This window comes from Salmo salar, chromosome 07, assembly GCF_965601325.2.
Source record: "Salmo salar chromosome 07, fSalSal1, whole genome shotgun sequence".
NCBI lineage: Eukaryota > Metazoa > Chordata > Actinopteri > Salmoniformes > Salmonidae > Salmo > Salmo salar.
Window position 1 is genome coordinate 40,980,848 of NC_138297.1, and position 21,946 is coordinate 41,002,793.

At 43.6% G+C, this 21,946-nt stretch overlaps 1 protein-coding gene across 1 annotated transcript in view; it reads right to left on the reverse strand.

Annotated features, from left to right (window-relative positions):
* Window positions 1-2,921: 2,921 nt before the first annotated feature.
* LOC106609138 (D(4) dopamine receptor) overlaps window positions 2,922-21,946 on the reverse strand; it is a 33,856-nt gene continuing 14,831 nt past the window's right edge. The window contains exons 3-6 of the mRNA XM_014207615.3: window positions 18,175-18,506; window positions 17,740-17,852; window positions 12,756-13,462; window positions 2,922-4,113 (exon numbers count right to left, since the gene is read on the reverse strand). Of these exons, the coding sequence (XP_014063090.1) occupies window positions 3,911-4,113; window positions 12,756-13,462; window positions 17,740-17,852; window positions 18,175-18,459 (1,308 nt within the window). The 5' untranslated portion in view covers window positions 18,460-18,506 and the 3' untranslated portion in view covers window positions 2,922-3,910. The remainder of the gene's footprint in view (window positions 4,114-12,755; window positions 13,463-17,739; window positions 17,853-18,174; window positions 18,507-21,946) is intronic.

Below are 21,946 nucleotides of genomic sequence, written 5' to 3' on the forward strand. Positions count from 1 at the left end.
GGATTGCGTTTCAGATTGAGAAAAACAGGAGTAGGGAGGGAGATAAGATAGAGGGGTGCTTGACAGATCATATGACTCACCCCCTTTGCTCCTCACAGACTCTAAGAGGGCTTAGGCAATGCCCCACCATCCTCACAAATGTATTTCAGGAGGAGTAGAGTGCGAATGAAAGAGCAAGAAATACGTTGGATTGTCTTTCTAACAAAGCCGGGGATAAGGAGGAGCATGAATCAATGGGAAAGCTGCATATCTCTCCCTCTTTAACCCACTCAACAGTGGGTACAAAGCCTCACTGTGTTAACAGACCCTGTAGTGAGAGCATAGCGTCCTGTCCTTTAGCCCTGGCCCCGGTCCAGCCAGGACAGGCACAGAGATAATGGCTATTAAATGCCCTGTTATGAAACCTGGAGGTAAAGCATTCCAACGGATTTAGGTTTCACCACCATAGCAGGGACATCTTGTAAATTGCTTCTATTGCTGTGGATTGCTTCAAAATTCCTTCAAGTATACTTTTTTTGTTGATAACACTCAAAGTTGTTGAGCTGGTTGCAATATCTGTTTCTGCTTCACAGTGACAAACTGGCAAGCCGCTTTGTTATGAGTTTGAAACGAGTTAGCAGACACTCGAGTCCAATGTTAATGTACCCAGGTCTTAAATCAGCCTTCCTTGAGTTAACTATGAAAATCATTCATCCACACGTTTCAGAACAACATGTGCAATTACTTCTCAATTAAAGTAAAAAGTCACGACATCTTGGTTGATTTCCAGGAACAGATTTCTTTTGCTTCGCATTTTAACTAATGACAATAACCAGTTGTGGGCTCATTATAACTGTCTATTTCACCTTCCATTCAGGCATTCCTGTTGATTTAAGTGTGGACGAATGCTATTGTTTTAGGCACCAGCTGTGAGTTGAGAGAATACTTAATTAAAGAAGTGAATTGCTGAATATTCTGATTGTTTTCAAGTTTTAAAAAGAAATTACCTTTTTAACTTAAAGATGGGAGACAGGAAGACAGACACAAAGAACGACAGACAGATGGACGGACATACAGAAACCAGACAGACAGGACATTGAGCTTTTGAGAAAATCCATACATATACTGTATGTTATTACATTTCCTTCCTTTTCACATTTCTCCACAACAAAACACGGCCTCCTCTTCCTGTCGATTCCCCCCCCCCTTCTCCTCCTTCTCCATTTATCACATATCAGCCCAGTTTGTTTGACATATAAATCAATACAGTTAGAATTCTTGTATCCTTGATCATACTTTGATTACATTTTTCCTTTTGGCTTTGTACATTGAACATCCAATCCATGAAATTACAAATGTATACTGTAGGCTCAATTATTTCTATCATTAGATGCTGAGGGCCGGGGTTTTGATTCATAACACATGTGAGGCATTCAGACTCTCCCGTTATATCTTCTCTGTATGTGTGCAACCTTTCTGGACTTCCATCTGCTGAACTTCAATCCCTCTGACTGCCTAACTGTACATGCTTTGCCCTGTTAACTTTACTTTTATTCACTTCTCCTGGTGTGCTCTGACAGCAGCATATATCATTTTACTCTGTTACTGATGGGTTCGGAATAGAGTGAAATTAGACTCCTTTTAAAAGAATATTGAAGAACCTCTTGGGAAAGAAACGGCCTTTCAAAATGTTCCTCATATTGAAGATGTGATTTGGGGTAATAGGACATCACTTTTTATGTGAATGAAATGGATGGATCTAAGTAAGGTGAAAATGGCTCAAGTTTTTGTCTATCTGAAGAGGGCCCTGGGTCTTGAAAGGAAAGGAGACTGAAAGGTAAAGCTCTCAAACGCAGTATTAATGGGCATAAAGAGGGATTGGAGTGAAGGATATTAAACAGGTCGGAATAGATTTTCTCACCTATTTTCTCCGTTCAATACTCTGTCTTATTTAATCAGTGACAAAGACAGCAGATGGAAGAGATTCTCTCTGTAATGCACAATGCATCAAAAAATGAAAACAGAAATAGGATTCCTTCCTTGATTTGATTCAGTATTTATCAATGCCGTCTTCAAAGGATAAATACTGTATTTAAAAGCTCCTCTGTCAGTTTTTAAACAGGCCACAAGCCGAAACACATTGGTTCTACTTTTAACAATAAAAGAAGCCTTTTTATTTAATTCCATTGTTTTTCAAAAGTTGCTGACTGTCCTCTGTACCTCAGTTTGCTCCTCTATTCATGCACTTTGATTGGAAAGGCAGGTAGTGGCAGTGATCCCTTTCGTTTATGGGTGTTTTTGTGCAATAACGCTCTAGCAAACCCCTGGTGTCCGACAACAGAGATGTGGGCCATTTTCCCTCAGACTGCCTTTGCCTTTATGGTTTAAGAAGAGTCACATTTCCTTGTGTCAGGTCATCACAGCATGGCCAGAGATTAAAACGTCAAACTGTGATTTTTATCACTCTTGGTGCTCTGCCTTGGCTTTCAGGCTTGCTGTGGGGAAGATTGCTCGTGTGGTCGGTGGCTGGCTGTGGATCAGATCTACATAGATTGTTTTCATACATGGTTGCTGGTCACTAAGTATGGCTCACTGGTCCACAGCTCAGCTCCCTATCTCTGGGTGTATGTGTTCCTCTAGCTGGGTGAGAGCTGCGTCCGCCAAGCCACAGCAAAGACAGCTCATTAAGCTCAACGCTCAGGCCTTTACGCTTGAGGTGAAATTGCATGATTGCGTTTTTCTCTCCCCCTTGCAGATAACACGATAAGCCTCCCTGGCAACATATGTCTTGCAGACAAGGATAATTTCACGTGTAATGGTAATTTCCCGTGGGTGTAATATAGCAGTGTCTTCGGTGGCTTTTGTTGACATGAGGGGATCGACCAACATTCCGTATCGCTCTCAGTTACATGGATAAATAGATTTTATCTATGTAATTTGAAATTATTTAATTCTGACTGAACTAGTGTTCTCAGTATCTTACATAGGGGAAATATGGCATACATATTATCTGGAACATGTTTTATTACTTTTCCATCAACGACAAAGAGAATTGTTTACATTTGTCACATTCACCTCAGTTAATTCACAGCACTTTTGGAGCACTTGATCAGAATAGGTCATAGTATAACTTTACGAATGATATCATCTTAAATAGTTCTTTCCACAATGTTGGCCCTGAAGTCTGTAATTTGTCACTTCTTGTGGCGTAAATGTTCATGATATTATCTACAGGCAATGTCCGTAATCCACAAGATAGAAAATGTTTGTTGTATAATATAAGTTCCTCTTGAGCCACACTATGTCCCTAAAGTCTCCCAAGTCCTCAGGATAAAAGGAGACAAAGTCAATTCTAAAGAAAATACCATGAACTTTCACAGAAAACCTGCACATTAATAAATCAAAACCATACATAGCATCAACATTTAATTCTGAGAGAAATCAAAACTCACATATCAAATAGTGACATGTTCTTAAATGTGCACATTATTCACATATTTTATGCCTTTGGGCTATGATATTAACAGTATTCACCGTCTTCTTTATCCAAGCAATATTTTACAGGACGAAAAACCGTCACACAGTATCAACTTCAATGTAGAAACATCAGATACAGTGAGCCACTGTCTTTCAGTTCACAATATGTCAACTAAGGCATCAGTCAAATTCTGTCAGGCTGTCCCCTGTATTGTTTATCCATTTTGACAACCTCACCTTCTGCCAGCACTTAGATCCAGGAAAACCCCTTTGGGAAAGGAAGTCACTCTCACATCCAGCAGCTGAGGAGTTTTGTGAAAGATTATTTAATTCAGATCTCATGGCCGAGAGCAACATTCTAGAATTCCGGTCTCTGATTGAACCTTAAAGATAATTGTTCTTCTATCTCAATGAATAGTTTGTCAAAGAGGTTCCAGATCTCAGAACTCAGGTCTCATGCTCGACAGCAGAAAAGTTTGTGAAAGACATTTCGGAACTCTGCGTTGAAGGCAGTGTAGATGACGGGGTTGACAGCACTGTTGACGTAGCCCAGCCACGTTACCACGGAGATCAGAGTGGGGCTAATTTTGCAGGACACGCACAGCACGTTGGTCACATGTACCACAAAGAAAGGCGTCCAACAGGCTAGGAACACACCTGGTATAGGTGAGAGGGGAAGAGGGGAAGAGGAGGAGGAGAAGAAGAGGGAGGGAGGGGGGAGGGGGAGGAAAAGGGGGAGGGAAAGGGGACGCAGTCAGTCTTTTCAATAAATCAATACATGGCAAGGGATACATAACTACAGTATATTACTATAACCTGAGATGGTAAACGTCAATGTGATATGACATTGAGGAAAAGGTGTTTATGACAGACACTGCATATAGAGTTACTGGTTTTGTTTAATGCGAGTATAATGTGAGATGGTAAATATCATGTGATGTCCCATTGAGGAAAAGCTGTCTTTGACATGCAGACTGTAACTCACTGCATATAGAGTTGCTGGATTTGTACTATCTGTTTGTGGGTGTGTAGAATAAATGCATGTGGCACGAAAAAGTGTTTGCACAGATCATGTGAACCATGCTAGAAGATGGCAATCGAGTGGCTGTTTCCAAGGAGATAGCATCCTCTACTTGTACTGCAGGCTGCATTACCGTGATGTATGATGCCTTACAGACACTTACACCATGAGTTAACTCTATATTTGGTCGCTAGCTAATTAGCTGGTAACACTTTATCATCTTTCCGGCAAACGTGCCATGATAACGTTGTCACACTGAGCTCTGCCTGTACGCATGGCCTGCGCCAGTTATGGCGTGAACGACTCTGTCAGAGTAGATGTGCGTAGATGTACGTAGACAGTGTGTGTCATATTTTCCTTTCGTTCATTCAGCACGCGCCAACACACCTGTGCACGCACGCACACATATGGTATGATACAGCTTAGATCCACAACACATCGACTACGGACTCTATTTCTCTCTGCTTTGTCCGTTCAGACACAGCGGGAGTTGGTTTGTCAGTGGATGCGGTCCTGCATTAGTAAGCAAACAGGCCCAGCATTGTGGGAAGAGACTATGCTGTGGAGGGTGCCATTATTCATTCCCCTATTTTCACAACAGCACTCGCAGAATGCTCAACACATCATGTTAAATCTGTGGAGCATCAACACCGTCTAACACCACCGTCTCCCCTCGTTGCATTTTAACAGTCTGTGTTTTCAAGTGTTGAATTTCCAGCCACGGAGGGTGAGCCTTTTTCTCACATAATCAAAATGTTAGCCCCTTCTCAGCATGCAGCCTCTTTCAAGCATTCAGGGTTTGTTATATTGATGCCATCCCCTGTGGTCTCAGACTGCAAAAATCTGATCCTTGTTTTGTGTTGCTGTAAAGCTATGTTATTATGTAACGCTGAACAAAAACCATTGATTTCAAACATCTTCTTCTTGACCCTTGTCTGGCAGTAGAGTATTTACTCTTCTCTCAGGAGAGGCAGGCGTGATGCCTTTAGTTGGGGTAGGCACTGCCCGGAGGTGGCGACAGTTACTTCGTGGTGTTCCTCATTTCTGCATCTCGACGTCGTAAAAACCTAGGTGAGGCGCTTTCACCGCTGCAGGTGTTGTCCACTCTTTTAGGCGATCGAGCTTGGTGAGCACTGTTTCTCCTGGCAGTATCAACTGTAATGGTCTAGCCCCATGACGTTGGTTGTAGTAGAAGGCTTGTTTCCTCTTTTCTGTTGTATCCTTTAGCCTGATGTGTTTCTTGTTGAGCCACTTAGGTTGCAGGTTTCTCTCCAAGGTTGGGAGCGTCGTTCAGATCTTTCTACCCATGACGAACTCTGATGGGCTCATTCCCGTTGTTGTGCATGGGGTTGACCTGTAGCACATGAGAGCAATCAGTGGGTCTTTCTGCTTCCCTTTCTGTGTGACCGTTACCCTGAGTGTTGTGAGCGCTGGAAGTAATGTGCTTAACGTCAAGCTGCTTTGCCATTTCTTAGAACTCGGAACTAGAGAATTGTGGCCCATTTTCACTAACGACCTCATCTGCAATCCCATACCTTGCAAAGGTTCCTTTCAGCTTAAGGGCAACCTGTGTGCACGTGGTTGTAGGCATGTGTAATATTTCTATGAATCTTAAGTAGTAGTCAGATATAATCAGATAGTTTTGTTTGTTATGCACGCATAGATCCAGAGCAATTCTTTTCCATGGCTTGCCAGGGAACGGTCTTGAGATTAGTGCCTCCTTTTTCTGGGCCAAGACTGACATTACCTTTTTCTTCTCTGAGATCCCCGGCCATGATACTGAGGCATTGGCCCTCTCTCTGCATTTAGTCAGACCTTGATGTCCATCGTGTATTCTATCAAGAATGTCTGCCCTCTGTGCCTGTGGTACTAGTATGTGGTTCCCCCTTGTGACCATACCATTGTACTCTGAATGTTCACTTTTCACTGGGAAAAACTCTCTGTGACTGGGGTTTTACTCACATGTTCTGGCCAGCCTGACCTGTACTTGATCACTGTCTGTAGTTTATCATCTGCTGCGGTGGCAACTCGGCTCTCCATTTTTGTCTTTGTAGTAGGTATGTTGTTGATTACGGCTGCAATGTAACACTCCATGTATGTGTGTCTGTTTCCTTTTCTGTGAGTATCAACAGACTCCTTGACAGAGTGTCCGCCACGACCATGGTTTTTCCTGGCGCGTACTCTGCTGTGGGTTTGAACCTCATCAGCCGCATGAGTAGACCCTGGCACAGTAGATGCACGTTATCCAAGTCTTTGCTGTTCATTAGTGGTACCAAGGGCTTGTGGTCTGTCACTAGCTTGAAGTCCTCCAGGCCGTACAGATATTTCTCAAACTTCTCACAGGCCCAAACACTCGCCAGATGCTCCTTTTCGATCTGCACGTATCAAATACAATTTTATTGGTCACATACACATGGTTAGAAGATGTTAATGCGAGTGTAGCGAAATGCTTCCTAAGAACGCGAAGCGAGGCGACCATCTCTGTCGGCGCCATCTCTGATTATCTGGATTCTGCCTCCATGAGCCACCAGGAGCAGTACACCACAGGCTTCCATTCCTCACCATGGAGCTGTAGTACACCGTCAAGCCCAAAGCTGCTTGCGTCTGCTGAGACTGCGATGGCTCTGTTGCTGTCATAGAACGTCAGGACTGGGGAAGTCGTCAGAAGTTCTTTGAGGCGCTGGAACACTGCCTGGTGTGCGTGATCCCATGTCCATTCCGTCTTTGACCTCAGAAGCTCATGCAGTGGTTGACCCACTGTGGAAAGGTTGGGGAAATACTTTCCTAGGTAGTTAACCATCACAATAACTCTTTTCAGCTCGTGCAATTTCTATGGTGGGGAAAAGCAGCCAGATGGCCCCCACTTTCTCTGAATCGGGCCTGATTGGGTCAATGAGGTGGCCCAGGAAGCGTAGCTGTGTTTGCCTGAGGACAGACTTTTATTTGTTCAACTTTAGTCTGGTTGACTCAATCTCTTTTTAGTCACTCGTCGTGCTCCTCTGTGGTATTTGCATATACCAAAATGTCATCCATAAAACGGTGACTCCCTCTAGCCCTTGCAATATCTACATCATTTTTGGGGGGAAGATTTCTTGGAGGGCTCGAGATCCCAAATGGCAAGCGGCAGAAACAGTACCTGCCAAAAGGTGTAATAAAGGTTGTCAACTTTCTGCTGTCACAGTGTAGAGTTATTTGCCAAAACCCACTTGCTGCATCCCTTTGTTGAGAATACTTTGGCTCTACTCAGCTTTGCGAGTATCTCTTCCGAGGTGCGTAGTATAAACTGTTCTTTCACTACCTTTTCAACTCTTCATTATTCTTTTTCAAACCCACACATGTTCGCACTTTTCCACTTTTTTCTTTAGGACAGGCACCATGGATGCACACCTATCTGTTGGCTGCGTCACCTTCTCCATGATGTCATTTTACTCCATCCTGCACAGCTCTTCTTTCACCTTCTGCGTAAGTGGTATTGGGATGTTGCGCGCTGTGTGTTCTCTTTCAGTTGTATTTTGCGTGACACATTCTTTCTCAAATTCCTATTTTCTGACACTTGTTGCATGTCCACTTGAAAGCTGAACATCTTTCCTGCTTTTTATGTTGCATTCTCCTGCACCGGCTGCATTTTCCTTCTGCATGCTCCGTGTCCTTTGAATCTATGTTCTCATTGCACCATTTTGTATTCTTCTTGTGCCCCCCTGCAATCTTCTGCACATAGCACGCAGCTTCTCCCTGCTGGCTTACTTCCATGCTAACTACCTCTGACTGATGGACTGTTTGTATAGTAGTTGCTAACTTGAGATCTCCATCAACTGCAGTTTGCGAGACAGTCCATTATCCATTATGCCCACGACAATTCGGTTTTGAATATGCTGATCTCTATTTGCACCAAAGTCACAATGCTCTCAAAGCTCGTAAAGGGCTCTGATAAATGTCTCTGCCTTTTTCCCAGGTCGCTCTACTCGTTGATAAAAACCGGCATGTTCATGAATAACATTTAGTTTGGGAAAACAGTGTTCATTATATTTCCTCACGACAATATCAAAGTCTGTGTTCTCATCCTCGGATGCAAAGGTGAACGATTTGAAAATGTTCTCTGCCTCGCTGCCCATGGCATGAGGGAACTGACCTGCTTATCACCATATTCCTGATCCAACTTGGTCACGGTTCTGAATCTCATAAAAAGTTGTTTCCAATCCATCCATTCCATCAGAGGAGAACCTTTCTAGGTAAGTTGTTTTAATGCCCGTCTCACCAGAACGTCTCAAGATAACTGATGCACTGCCTCACGTACTGCTTTATGACATCCCGTAACACTGTTGTGTAGACTATCATCTACACACAATACCCCATAATGACAAAGTGAGAACATGTGTTTAGACATTTTAGCAAATTTATTGAAAATTAAATACAAAAAGTTCAGAAGGGTTTGTTTATATATTATGAAAACATTTTGTGACATTTTTTTGTTCGTGTTGGACTTCGGTAAGGTTTTTTTTAATTGTTCGGCACACAATATTTTTTCTTGAGGCCAGCCAATAAAGTCTTTGTTGTCGTTCAACGAGAGGAGACTCGTTTTCGTGGACATTTATCATTGAGAAATACTGCACCAAACATCTTAGTTAGATGTAAAATTGCACAACTAAGATCTCTTCGGCAAAAACGTCTAAATAAATGACAGATTTCTTGACTTATTTAAAATTTCGAAAAACATTATTCCCCTTTGACATTATGGGGTATTGTGTGTAGGCCAGTGACCAAAAACCTAAATGTAATCAATTTTAAATTCAGGCTGTAACACAACACACTGTGGAAAAGGTCAATGGGTGTGAATACTTTCTGAAGGCACTGTATTTGCTCTGAATTAAGATTAACCGATCCCTGCAGAAATAATGGGGTGTCAGCTGTGACATGACTCTTTTGCTTATTGAACTACAGTAAGTGAAGTGATTTACACCCGGTAACAGAATTGCGGTAACGGAATTTCATCATAGGTCCCTGATTTGTACTAAAATAGATGCAGAATTCTGGATATGAATGTCATTCTCTTTATGGTGATGTTTCCTAAATAGGTACACAAAAGTATAAATATGAAATATCCTCCTTTGCATATTTGGGTTTTATTCTACACACTGGCTATTATTTGAATGACCTCTGCCCCCAAACAAGACCAAATTTGGTTGTTCCGGACCGGCCCAAATCTAAACCAATCACAGACGTCTGTTTCACAAGTTTGGACATCAGCACAGTAGAGCTCAGTAGAGTACAATAGAGTACAGAACAGTAGAGGTTAGTACTGTAGAGTTCAGTACAGAACAGTAGTGTACAGTAAAGTAGAGTGTGGTACAATACAGTACATTATAGTGTACTAAACTCTAGTGTGCTCCACTGTGTACTGAACTACACTCTACTTTTCTTTACTGTGCTGTACTGTGCGGTCCAAACTACTATGTGACTACTGTAGCCAACTCAATTGCAGAAATTCCTGACATATTTTTCGGAATTTTCTGTTACCGATTTGGTACTCATAGCTTTCATTTTACACCCAATTTGACATTATCCAATGAACTTCACATGCTGGTGCTCATGGCTCCTTTTACATGGAAATTACCTCATTCATCTTAAGATAGGTAGGTGAGACAACCACATATCACAGTCGTAGTAAGTGCATTTTTCCACGATACAGAAATGATCAGCAAAGTCACTGCTAGCTGGAAAATACAATTTCTTTTTTTATGGGGGGAGGGGAATAAGACTGAGATATCTTATTTAAGATACTCATTGAGAGGTAGAGTTTCAGGTGTTTTCGGGAAGATGGGCAGGGACTCTTCAGTCCTAGCTTCAGGGGAAAGCTCATTCCACCATTGAGGTGGCAGGACAGAGAAGAGCTTTGACTGGGTTAAGCAGGAACGGACAAGAGACCAAAGGTGGCAGAATTGAGTGCCTGGGTTGGGATGTAGGGTTTGAGCACAGCCTGAGTGTAGGGAGGGGAAGTTCCCCTTGCTGCTCCGTAGGCAAGCACCAATGTCTTGTAGTGGATGCAAGTGGACTGTGCGGAGGACTGGGTGACATGGGAGAACTTTGGAAGGTTGAACACCAGGCGTGCTGCAGCATTCCGGATAAGTTCCAGGGGTTGGATGACACAAGCGGGGAGCTCTGCCAACAGCGAGTTACATTAGTCCAGACGGGAGATGACAAGTGCCTGGATTAGGACCTGCACCACTTCCTGTGTGAGGTAGGGTCGTACTCTACAGATGTTAAAGGGCAAGAACCTGGAGGAGCGAGTCACTTCTTTGATATTTGCAGAGGAAGACATGGTGTTGTCCAAGGTCACTCCAAGGTTCTTTGCACTTTGGGAGGGGGTCACTGTGAAGTTGTCAACTGTGATGGAGAGGTCTTGGAGCGGGCAGGCCTTCCCCGGGAGTATGAGTAGTTCCGTCTTGTCGGGGTTGAGCTTGAGGCGGTGGGCTGATATCCAAGCTGAGATATCTGCCAGGCACACAGAGATGCGTGTCACCACCTAGGTGTCAGAAGGAGGGAAGGAGAAAAGTAGTTGAGTGTCATCTGCATAGCAATGATAGGAGAGACCATGTGAGGATATGATGGAGCTGAGTGACTTGGTATATAGAGAGAAGAGGAGAGGGCCTAGAACCGAGCTCTGGGGGACACCAGTAGTGAGAGCATGTGGTGCAGACACAGATCCTCTCCATGTCACCTGGTAGGAGCGGCCTGCCAGGTAGGAAGCAATTCAAAAGTGTGAAGAGCCTGAGACGCCCAGCACTGAGAGGATGGAAAGGAGGATCTGATGGTTCACTGTGTCCAAGGCATCGGATAGATCTAGGAGGATGAGGAGAGAGTCAACTTTGCCAGTGCGGAGCGCCTTCGTTACACAGAGGAGAGCGGTCTCTATTGAGAGACCCATCTTGAAGCCTGACTGGTTAGGGTCAAGAAGATTGTTCTGAAAGAGATAACGAGAGTGTTGGTCAGAGACTGCACGCTCAAGTGTTTTGGAAAGACAAGGAAGAAGGGATACCGGTCTGTCATTTTTTATGTCAGAGGGGTTGAGTGTTGGTTTCTTGAGGAGGGGAGTGACTCTGGCCATTTTGGAGTGAGGGGGGACACAGCCAGTGGTCAGGGATGAGTTGATGAGAGAAGTTAGGAACGTGATTGGTCTGGAGAAGGGAGGAGGGGATGGGGTCAGGCGGGCAGCTTATCGAGCGGCCAGACGTCACTAGAATTTCATCTGTAGAGAGAGGGGAGAACGAGGTCAAGGTGTAGGGTAGTTCTGTGTGAGTCGTACCAGTGGACTCAATAGGCTGAGTGAATGAGGAGTGGATATTGTCTACCTTCTTTTCATAGTGGTTGACAATGTCTTCCGCGGGGGGGGGGGGGATTAAGGAGGGAGGAGAAGGTGGAAAAGAGTTTCCTAAGGTTAAAGGCAGAAACCTGAAATCTGGAGTGACAGAAAGTGGTGTTAGCAGTGGCGAAATAGGAAGGTAGAGAGGAAGGAGTGAAATTATGATGGAAGTTTAATTTGAGTTTAGTTTAACTTTCCTCCATTTTTGCTCACCTGACATGCTCAGCCATCGAGCAGAAAGATAGGGCAAGCCGACCGGGAGAAAAGGGGACAGTGAGTGTCATACGATACAGAAAGGGAGGAGAGTATGTAAAGTAGATGGTCCTAGCTAGCAAAAGACAATACTAGACAACAACAAATTAAGACAAAAAATATTATTCTCACTCACTTCACTTCTCACTCACTTCTTCTCACTCCTGGAGAGAGTAGGAGTCCTCTAGCTATAGATTGAAGCACACTGAACTGGCGCTTGAGAAGCTGGATATACTGTATACTCAGAGAAGAGGTGAAACCACTCACCCTCCAGGCACTGATTACCTGAACAGCAACAATCACAAACTGCCCTGCGCTTTAATCCTAGTTGATGTGTCAACAATCAGCTGCAGGTTATGAGGTTATGGATTCTGCTCACAGTGGGGGAACCCTTCATTTCCATGCTCCTCCATGTTTATGTAATTAATACTTTTTAAGCTCATTGCAACCCACTGTTTTCTTACCACAACGATGCTAAATGTACATTGTTGACATGATTTGTGTAAATATTAGACCTTGGAAGACACATGCATGTATACACACACACACACACACACACACACACACACACACACACACACACACACACACACACACACACACACACACACACACACACACACACACACACACACACACACACACACACACACACGCACACATACCTACCAACTACAACAGGAAGGACCTTCATGGCTTTGCGTTCCCTCCCACTCACTCTGCTACTCTTGCTGTTACGGCGCCCCCTCTTGGTGGCCTTAGCGTGGGCCAGCCCATTCTCCTTCCGGCTCTTCCCCTGCATAGGCGGCTTCTCCGTGGGGTCCGCGTCCGAAACGCTTTCTAACTGGGTAGTCATGGGGTCGCTCTCCGCCATGCCAGCCCCCACACCATCCTGCTGCTTGTCCTCCACCGCCGGGGTTGCTGTGGGCGACGCCATCGATACGGTCGACGGTGACATCGGGCTGAGCCCTGAGGGCATGAGGTACACCACCTTCTCCTTGGCCCCCGCCCTGACCCCTGCGTTCTCCCTCTGCAGGGCGGAGCTGAGGCGCAGGGACAGGCCCCGTTTTCCTCCCCTCGTCAGCTGGGAGCGCCTCCTGCCTGAGCTCCAGCGTCTCAACCCCCGGAACATCCAGTAGTACAGAAAGAGCATGACTGGGCAAGGCACAAAGAAGGAGCACACGGAGGAGTAGACCACGAAGCTGTCGTTCTCCAGCTTGCAGACGGTGGGGTTCCGGCCTGGCACCTGGTTGAGGCCGAAGATGACAGGACTGGCGACGCCCAGGGAGAGAACCCAGGTGGCCGTAATGAGGACCAGCTGCCGCAGGCTGAACTGGTTCCTGTTGTACTTCAGGGGCACCACCACCGCTATGTACCTGCAGGGACACACACATCACAGGGGATAAAATACATTTAAAATACATGGAGCACACCTGTTATACTTCAGGGGCACTGCTGCCACCATGGCTATGTACAGTTAAAGTCAGAAGTTTACATACACTTAGGTTGGAGTCATTAAAACTCGATTTTCAAATATTCTTGTTGACAAACTATAGTTTTGGCAAGTCGGTTAGGACATCTACTTTGTGCATGACACAAGTAATTTTTCAAACAATTGTTTACAGACAGATTATTTCACTTCTAATTCACTGTTTCACAATTCCAGGGGTCCAGCAGTTGACTGTGCCTTTCAACAGCTTGGAAAATTCCAGAAAATGATGTCATGGCTTTAGAAGCTTCTGATAGGCAAATTGACATCATTTGAGTCAATTGGAGGTGTACCTGTGGATGTATTTCAAGGCCTATCTTCAAACTCAGTGCCTCTTTGCTTGACATCATGGGAAAATCAAAAGAAATCAGCCAAGACCTTAGAAGAAAAATTGTAGACCTCCACAAGTCTGGTTCATCCTTTGGAGCAATTTCCAAATACCTGAAGGTACCACGTTCATCTGTACAAACAATAGTACGCAAGTATAAACACCATGGGACCATGCAGCCGTCATACCGCTCAGGATGGTTCTGTCTCCTAGAGATTAACTACTTTGGTGCGAAAAGTGCAAATCAATCCCAGAACAACAGCAAAGGACCTTGTGAAGATGCTGGAGGAAACAGGTACAAAAGTATCTATATCCACAGTAAAATGAGTCCTATATCGACATAACCTGAAAGGCTGCTCAGCAAGGAAGAAGCCACGGCTCCAAAAGCGCCAAAAAAAAGCCAGACTACGGTTTGCAACTGTACATAGGGACAAAGATTGTACTTTTTGGAGAAATGTCCTCTGGTTTGATGAAACATAAATAGAACTGTTTGGCCATAATGACCATCGTTATGTGTGGAGGAAAAAGGGGAAGGCTTGCAAGCCGAAGAACACCGTCCCAACCGCGAAGCACGGGGGTGGCAGCATCATGTTGTGGGGGTGCTTTTCTGCAGGTGGGACTGGTGCACTTCGCAAAATAGATGGAAGGAAAATGACGTGGATATATTGAAGCAACATCTCAAGACATCAGTCAGGAAGTTAAAGCTTGGTCACGAATGGGTCTTCCATATTAACTATGACCCCAAGCATACTGCCAAAGTTGTGGCAAAATGGCTTAAGGACAACAAAGTCAAGGTTTTGGAGTGGCCATCACAAAGCCCTGACCTCAATCCCATAGCAAATTTGTGGGCAGAACTGAAAAAGCGTGTGCGAGCAAGGAGGCCTACAAACCTGACTCAGTTACACCAGCTCTGTCAGGAGGAATGGGCCAAAATGTACCCAACTTATTGTGGGAAGCTTGTGGAAGGCTACCCAAAACGTTTGACCCAAGTTAAACAATTTAAAGGCAATGCTACCAAATACTAATTGAGTGTATGTAAACTTCTGACCCACTGAGAATGTGATGAAAGAAATTAAAGCTGAAATAAATCATTCTATCTACTATTATTTTGACATTTCACATTCTTAAAATAAAGTGGTGATCCTAAGTGACCTAAAACAGGGAATTTTTACTTCTATTAAATGTCAGAATTGTGAAAAACTGAGTTTAAATGTATTTGGCTGGTTTATGTAAACGTCCGACTTCAACTGTACCTGCGGAGACACGGATCAAAGCGAATGACATAGTCTACATTTAAAATACACAAACACATACATTTAACATGGAGGGGCTTCAAACAGGCCAACACAGCAGGGAAGTACTCGAGGGCATAGTGGCTGTTTTGGAAACATTTGAAAAACCTCAAAGCTGTTCTGTGTTCCTACAGGTTCAAAGTAAACTTAGATATGGAGGCACTGGAATGCCACAGATAAAGTTACAATAATACTCCCCTTCATTTGTAACTCCACTCTATTCCACCCCCCACAACCTGGCTCTACCCTGCTTCTCCTGTTTTATAAATCCAATTAATCTCAATCTATTGATTAGATACCATGTCGTATTATTACATTGAGAAATGTAATAACACCACAATGCTATAGAACCTGTCAGACTCATGAGCCGCGAAACACTAGGGATATAACATTTAACTAGCAGGAAGTGTGTGCTGTGTGGAACCTATTTAATGCTTATCTTATATTTTACAGTCGGCTTGTTTTTGCTTTGCCTTAGAAGCTCTCGGTCACACTAAGCCCTTAGTTGTTGTTTGGGGTAGAGTCCCCTGAGTGGATGGCGTGAGTTTGCTTCTCTCTGTTTTGAGTAATCAGTGGGCCTTGATGATTGGGTCGATGAGGGGTTCCAGAGCTACGGTTCCATTAGCCTCCTATAGACCACAGCCATCAGTTAGCATTCACTGTGTGATGTCTGCTAATGATCTCGCTACACTCTTCTCATAGTCTGGCAGAATGATTTGGAGTTTTACTGTAGGGCTCGCTACAGAGCTCGCTACAGATATTAGAAATAAATATTGAACTTGCAAGTTGAAGATATTGTTTTTGGTTTTTTTAATGGCTCTCTTTGTTACTTTCATAAGTGGGAATAAAGAGTATACCCAGGGTATTTCTTGAAGAAACTTTTTGAAGAAAAGCTTGAGTTATCAGTCTTTTCCTTGTTCAAACTAATAATTCAGAGATATTGCGGTAGCTCTTTGCAATTCTTTGTTAACTCAAATCATACTGGAGACTGCCCAATGGGCACAGCATGTCATTTCAACATGAATAATTGGGTAATATTTGGTTGACATGTCGATCAAAGATATTACAACCTATATTCACCCAGTCAAAAAGACAGTCAAAAGTTAGTTGAATATCCGTTGTGTTATCACTATACTTTCAACCATCTAAAGGCACAAACACATTCCAATGCCAAACAATGTCTGATTTGTGGTTTATTTATAGAAAAGATTATTGTGTTATCATAACTGTGCGTCATAACCAAATGACCTGGATTGCAGTTGAGATTGCATTAACCTTAGACTATTTACTGTATTACAAATGTAATATTGAATTGTGTTTGGTTGTCAATGCAATCAAATATCAAAATTATCTTCTGCTTGGATAGTTTCATTTGTGCCACTAACTTAGTCTGGCTTGAATTCCAGTTTGTCTAAGTCAAAGAATAAAACTAAATGAAATCAAACTTTTAAATCACTTTAAATAAAGTTTGTTTTGATTTCATCTTATTCTTAAAATTTGATTTTGATTGAGATTAAGACGTAAATCCAACATATCAATTATTCATTTGTAGACAAACTGGAATTAAAGGCAGACTAAGGCAGTGGCACAAATGGAACTAGCCAAGCAGAAGATACCTCTCCTTCAAATGTTGATATTTGGTTGCGTTGACAGTCAAGCACACAATTCAATACCACTAAATATCATTCAATTAGAAATCAACCAGAGCTTGAAACCCTAGGCCTATTGTATTGTCTATTTTTTGTTGAATTCTGGGTTGAAATAAAGCGATAGCTTTTGATGACTTTGCAAATCCTATAGCTTATAGGCCTCAATAGTATGATTTATGATATATATATATATATATATATATATATATATATATATATATATATATGAGGGATAAGAGTATGGTCACATTTCATTTACTCTGCTAAACCTACCCTTTTGTAATGACTTCGATAGCAACAGTGAATCTATTTTGTTTTTTTTAAGTGGACATCTCTAAGAAATCATTCTCACGATAGCACATTGGTAATAGTCAGTGAGAAATATCATAGCTGGGCTTGGTTAAAACCCTGGATGGGAGACCAAAGGGTAGCTGTAGATAGATCAATTCTCTAGGTGGAGCCAGGAGGCGCTACCCAGCTTATATTTTGTCTTTTTTCTGATAGTGTGTATAACGTTGAAGATCTGACATTGTTTTAAAGGTACAAATTCAAGGTTTATTTACAAGGTTTCCATATGTTGAAATGTGGTTACCATGAGGACATAATCCTGTTGTAGAAACTTCTCCCTCAAAACAGCAGTTAATGACTTTTTTCAAATCCAATGTATTTTCCATGTGTCTTCCACGTCACAATATGTTGACAAATTACATTGAAACAACGTTGATTCAACCAGTTTGTGCCCTGTGGATGGACATATGGTTGTTGCTATGTTTCAGAGTCCGGTGTACCGTAACTAGACAGGTTAGAGAGGGCAGGTGGGGTATTGAAAACTAGTGTGACCTGACGGCCATGTGTTACAATAGTGTCCAGGCGAAGTTGAGACAGAAGGACTCACCGGTCAACACTGATGGCACATAGGTTGAGGATGGAGGCAGTGCACAGCATGACGTCCATGGTCATCAGAGCGTCACAGATGTATGTGCTCAGGGTCCAGACACCACCCAGGAACTGGGTCACACAGCAGCAACAACAACAACAACAACAACAACACATGGTTAACAAGTTGTCTGTCCTGTCCGCGGTGGACTTTAAACTACGAAGAGACAGACAGGGCAGGTAATTGAACAAAACGACATGTATTTGGGTATGTGTATGTGTTTCTTCAATTTAAGAGGTCACGGAGGGAAGGTCAACTTACACGCACGCACGCACGCACACGCACACGCACACGCCACACACACACACACACACACACACACACACACACACACACACACACACACACACACACACACACACACACACACACATACACCCACTCCTCCCTCACCTCAGAATAGACGTAGAGGGGCAGCACCAGTACAGCCAGCAGTAGGTCGGCCACAGACAGGCTGATGATGAAGTAGTTGGTGGCAGTCTTCAGGGAGCGCTCAGTGAGCACGCTCAGACACACAAGTACGTTGCCCAGGATGATGATCAGGATGAGGGGCACGCCCAGCACCAGGGCAAAGTAATTGTAATCATACTCTTCCCTCTGGCCCAGGACCACCAGCCCCCCCTCAGTCAGACCCTCTGGGGTGGCATTGCTGCTGGGTGACGTCGTCACATTGACCATGTCGATTATGGAGGCCCCGGGCTGCACTGTCGCTCTGAAGTTAACATCTAGGGAGGAGGCGAGAGGAGAGTGTTTACTGGGGGTGTGTGTGTGTGTGTGTGTGTGTGTGTGTGTGTGTGTGTGTGTGTGTGTGTGTGTGTGTGTGTGTGTGTGTGCCTTCAGTAAGTATTCACACCCTTGACTTTTTCACATTTTGTTGTGTTACAAAGTGGGATTAAAATGGATTTAATTAAAAAAAATGTATCATCAATCTATACAAAATACTCTGTAATGTCAAAGTGGAAGAAAAATGTGAACATTTATTAAACATTTATGAAAATAAAACACAAATATATTGCAATAAAATAAGTATTCAACACCCTGGGTCAATACTGTACATGTTAGAAACACCTTTGGCAGCGATTACAGCTGTGAATCTTTGGGTAAGTCTCTAAGAGCTTTTCACACCTGAATTCTACAATATTTGCCCTTTTATATATATATTTTTTTTATTCTTCAAGCTCTGTCAAGTTGGTTGTTGATCATCATTAGGGGCGGCAGATGGCCTAGTGGTTAGCGCATTGGGCGAGTAACTGAAAGGTTCCTGGATCGAATCTCCGAGCCGACAAGGTAAACATCTGTTGTTCTGCCCCTGAACAAGGCGGTTAACCCACTCTTCCCCGGTAGGCTGTCATTGTAAAATAAGAATTTGTTCTTAACTGACTTGCCTAGTTAAATAAATAAATAAACAAAATAAAATTGCTAGACAGCCATTTCTTGCTATAGATTTTCAAGTTGATTTCAGTCAAAACTGTAACTAGGCCACTCAGGAACATTCAATGCCATCTTGGTTAGCAAACTCCATTGTAGATTTGGCCTTATTGAATTCCTCTTCCAGTGTCTGTTGGAAAGCAGACTGAGTCAGGTTTCCCTCTAGGACTTTGGCTGTTCCTTGCTGAATTTCATTTATTTTTATCCCAAAAAACTCCCTAGTCCTTGCCAATGACAAGCATACCCATAACATGAGGCAGCCACCACCATGCTTGAAAATACGAAGACTTCTACTCGGTGATGTCATGTCCTGACCTTAGAAAGCTGTTATTTTCTATGGTAGAGTAGGTCAGGGCATGACAGGGGGGTTTTCTATGTTTTAGGGGGGTTTTCATAGTTTTTCTATGTTGTCAGGTTCTAGTTTTGTATTTCTATGTTGGGTTTTGTTTGGGATGATCTCCAATTAGAGGAAGCTGGTCCTCGTTGCCTCTAATTGGAGATCATACTTAAGTAGGGTTTTTTTTCCACCTGGGTTTGTGGGAGATTGTTTTTGAGTACGTGTATGTTAACTCTGCGTCACGGTTTGTTGTTTTTGTTGTTCAGTTTTTTTTATATATGTATTGCATAGTTTCACAGTGTAAATAAAATGTGGAACGACACACATGCTGCACTTTGGTCCGCTCCTTCCTACGACAACCGTGACAGGTGATGTGTTGTGTTGGATTTTCCCCCAAAATAATAGTTTATATTCAGGACAAAAAGTCCATTTTTTTTGCACTATTACTAAAGTGCCTTTTCCACACGTTAATATTTTGGAATATTTGTTATTCTGTACAGCCTTTCTTTCCCCTTTAGGTTAGTGTTGTGGAGTAACTACAGTGTTGTTGATCCATCCTCATTTTTCTCATATCACAACCATTAAACTCTGAAACTGTTTTAAAATTACCATTGGCCTCATGGTGAAATCCCAGAGCGGTTCCCTTCCTCTCCAGTGGACACACAGAGTGTGTCCATGCAACTTATTACGTGACTTGTTAAGCACATTTGTACTCCTGAACTTATTTAGGCTTGCCATAACAAATGGGTTAAATACTTTTTGACTCAATGCATTTCAGCTTTTTGTTTTTTATTAATTTGTAAACATTTCTTAAAACATAATTCCACTTTGACATTATGGGGTATTGTGTGTATGCGGTGAGTGTAAAAAAGTGTGTGTTTGTGTGTGTGTGTGGTGTCATTATGCATGTGTGCGAGTGTTATGTGTGTGTGTGGGCGTATTTAGTGTGTGTGGTGGGGTGTCAGTGTAAGTATGTGTGAATGTGTGGGTAGAGTCTAGTGTGGGTGCGTCAGTGAAAGAGAATTAGTGCAAAAAAGGGTCTTTACGGGTAGTCCGAGTAGCCATTTGATTAGCTATTTAGCAGTCTTGTTTAGTTGTCTTGTGGGTAGAAGCTGTTCATGGTCCTGTTGGTTCCAGACTTGCTGCCGTGCGGTAGCAGAGAGAACAGTCTATGGCTTGGGTGGCTGGAGTCTTTGACAATTATTTGGGCCTTCCTCTGACACCCCCTGGTCTAGAAGTCCTGGATGGCAGAGAGCTCGGCCCCAGTGATGTACAGGGCAGCTTGTGGTCGGGTGCCTTGCAGTTGCTGTACCAAGCGGTGATGCAGCCAGTCAAGATGCTCTCAATGGTGCAGCTGTGGAACTTTTGAGGGTCTATGCCAAATCTGTTCGGCCTACTGAGGGGGAAGAGGTCCTGTTGTGCCCTCTTCCCTACTGTTTGGGTGTGTGTGACCATGTTCATTCTTTAGTGCTCGCCCCTTTATTTCCTGTATTCCACGATCAGCTCCTTTGTCTTGCTGACATTAAGGGAGAGGTTGTTGTCCTGGCACCACACTGCCAGGTCTCTGACCTCCTCTTTATAGGCTGCCTCATTGGCATCAGTCCTTCCACCATTGTGTCAACAGCAAACTTGATGATGGGGTGGGAGTCATGCACGGCCAAGAAGTCGTGGGTGAACAGGGACTACAGGAGGGGACTAAGCACACACCCCTGACGGGCCCTCGTGTTGATGGTCAGAGTGGCGGATGTGTTGTTACCTACCCTCACCACCTGGAGGTGTCCCATCAGGAAGTCCAGGATCCAGTTGCAGAGGGAGGTGTTCAGTCCCAGGGTCCTAAACTTGGTGATGACCTTGGAGGGGACTATGGTGTTCAATGCTGTGCTCTAGTCAATGAACAGCATTCTTACATTGGGATTCCTTTTGTCCAGGTGGGTGAGGGCAGTGTGGAGTGCAATAGAGATTGCTTCATCTGTGGATCTGTTAGGGTGGTATGCGAATTGGATTGTGTCTGGGATGATGGTGTTGATATGAGCCATGACCAGCCTTTCAAAGTGTTTCATGGCTTAAGCATTTAGGCAGGTTATCTTGGCATTCTTGGGTACGGGGACTATGGTGGTCTGCTTGAAACAAGTTGGTGTTACAGACTGGGTCAAGGATAGGTTGAACATTTCAGTGAAGACACTTGCTAGCTGATCAGCGCATGCTCTGAGTACGCATCCTGGTATTCCATCTGGCCCCGTGGCCTTGCTAATGTTAACCTGTTTAATGGTCTTACTCGCATGTAATCTGTGATAGTGTGCAAGTCCTGCCACATCTGTTGAGCTTCAGAGCTGCCGTTGTAGGATTCGATCTTAGTCCTGTATTGATGCTTTGCCTGTTTGATGGCTCGAGAGAGGGAGG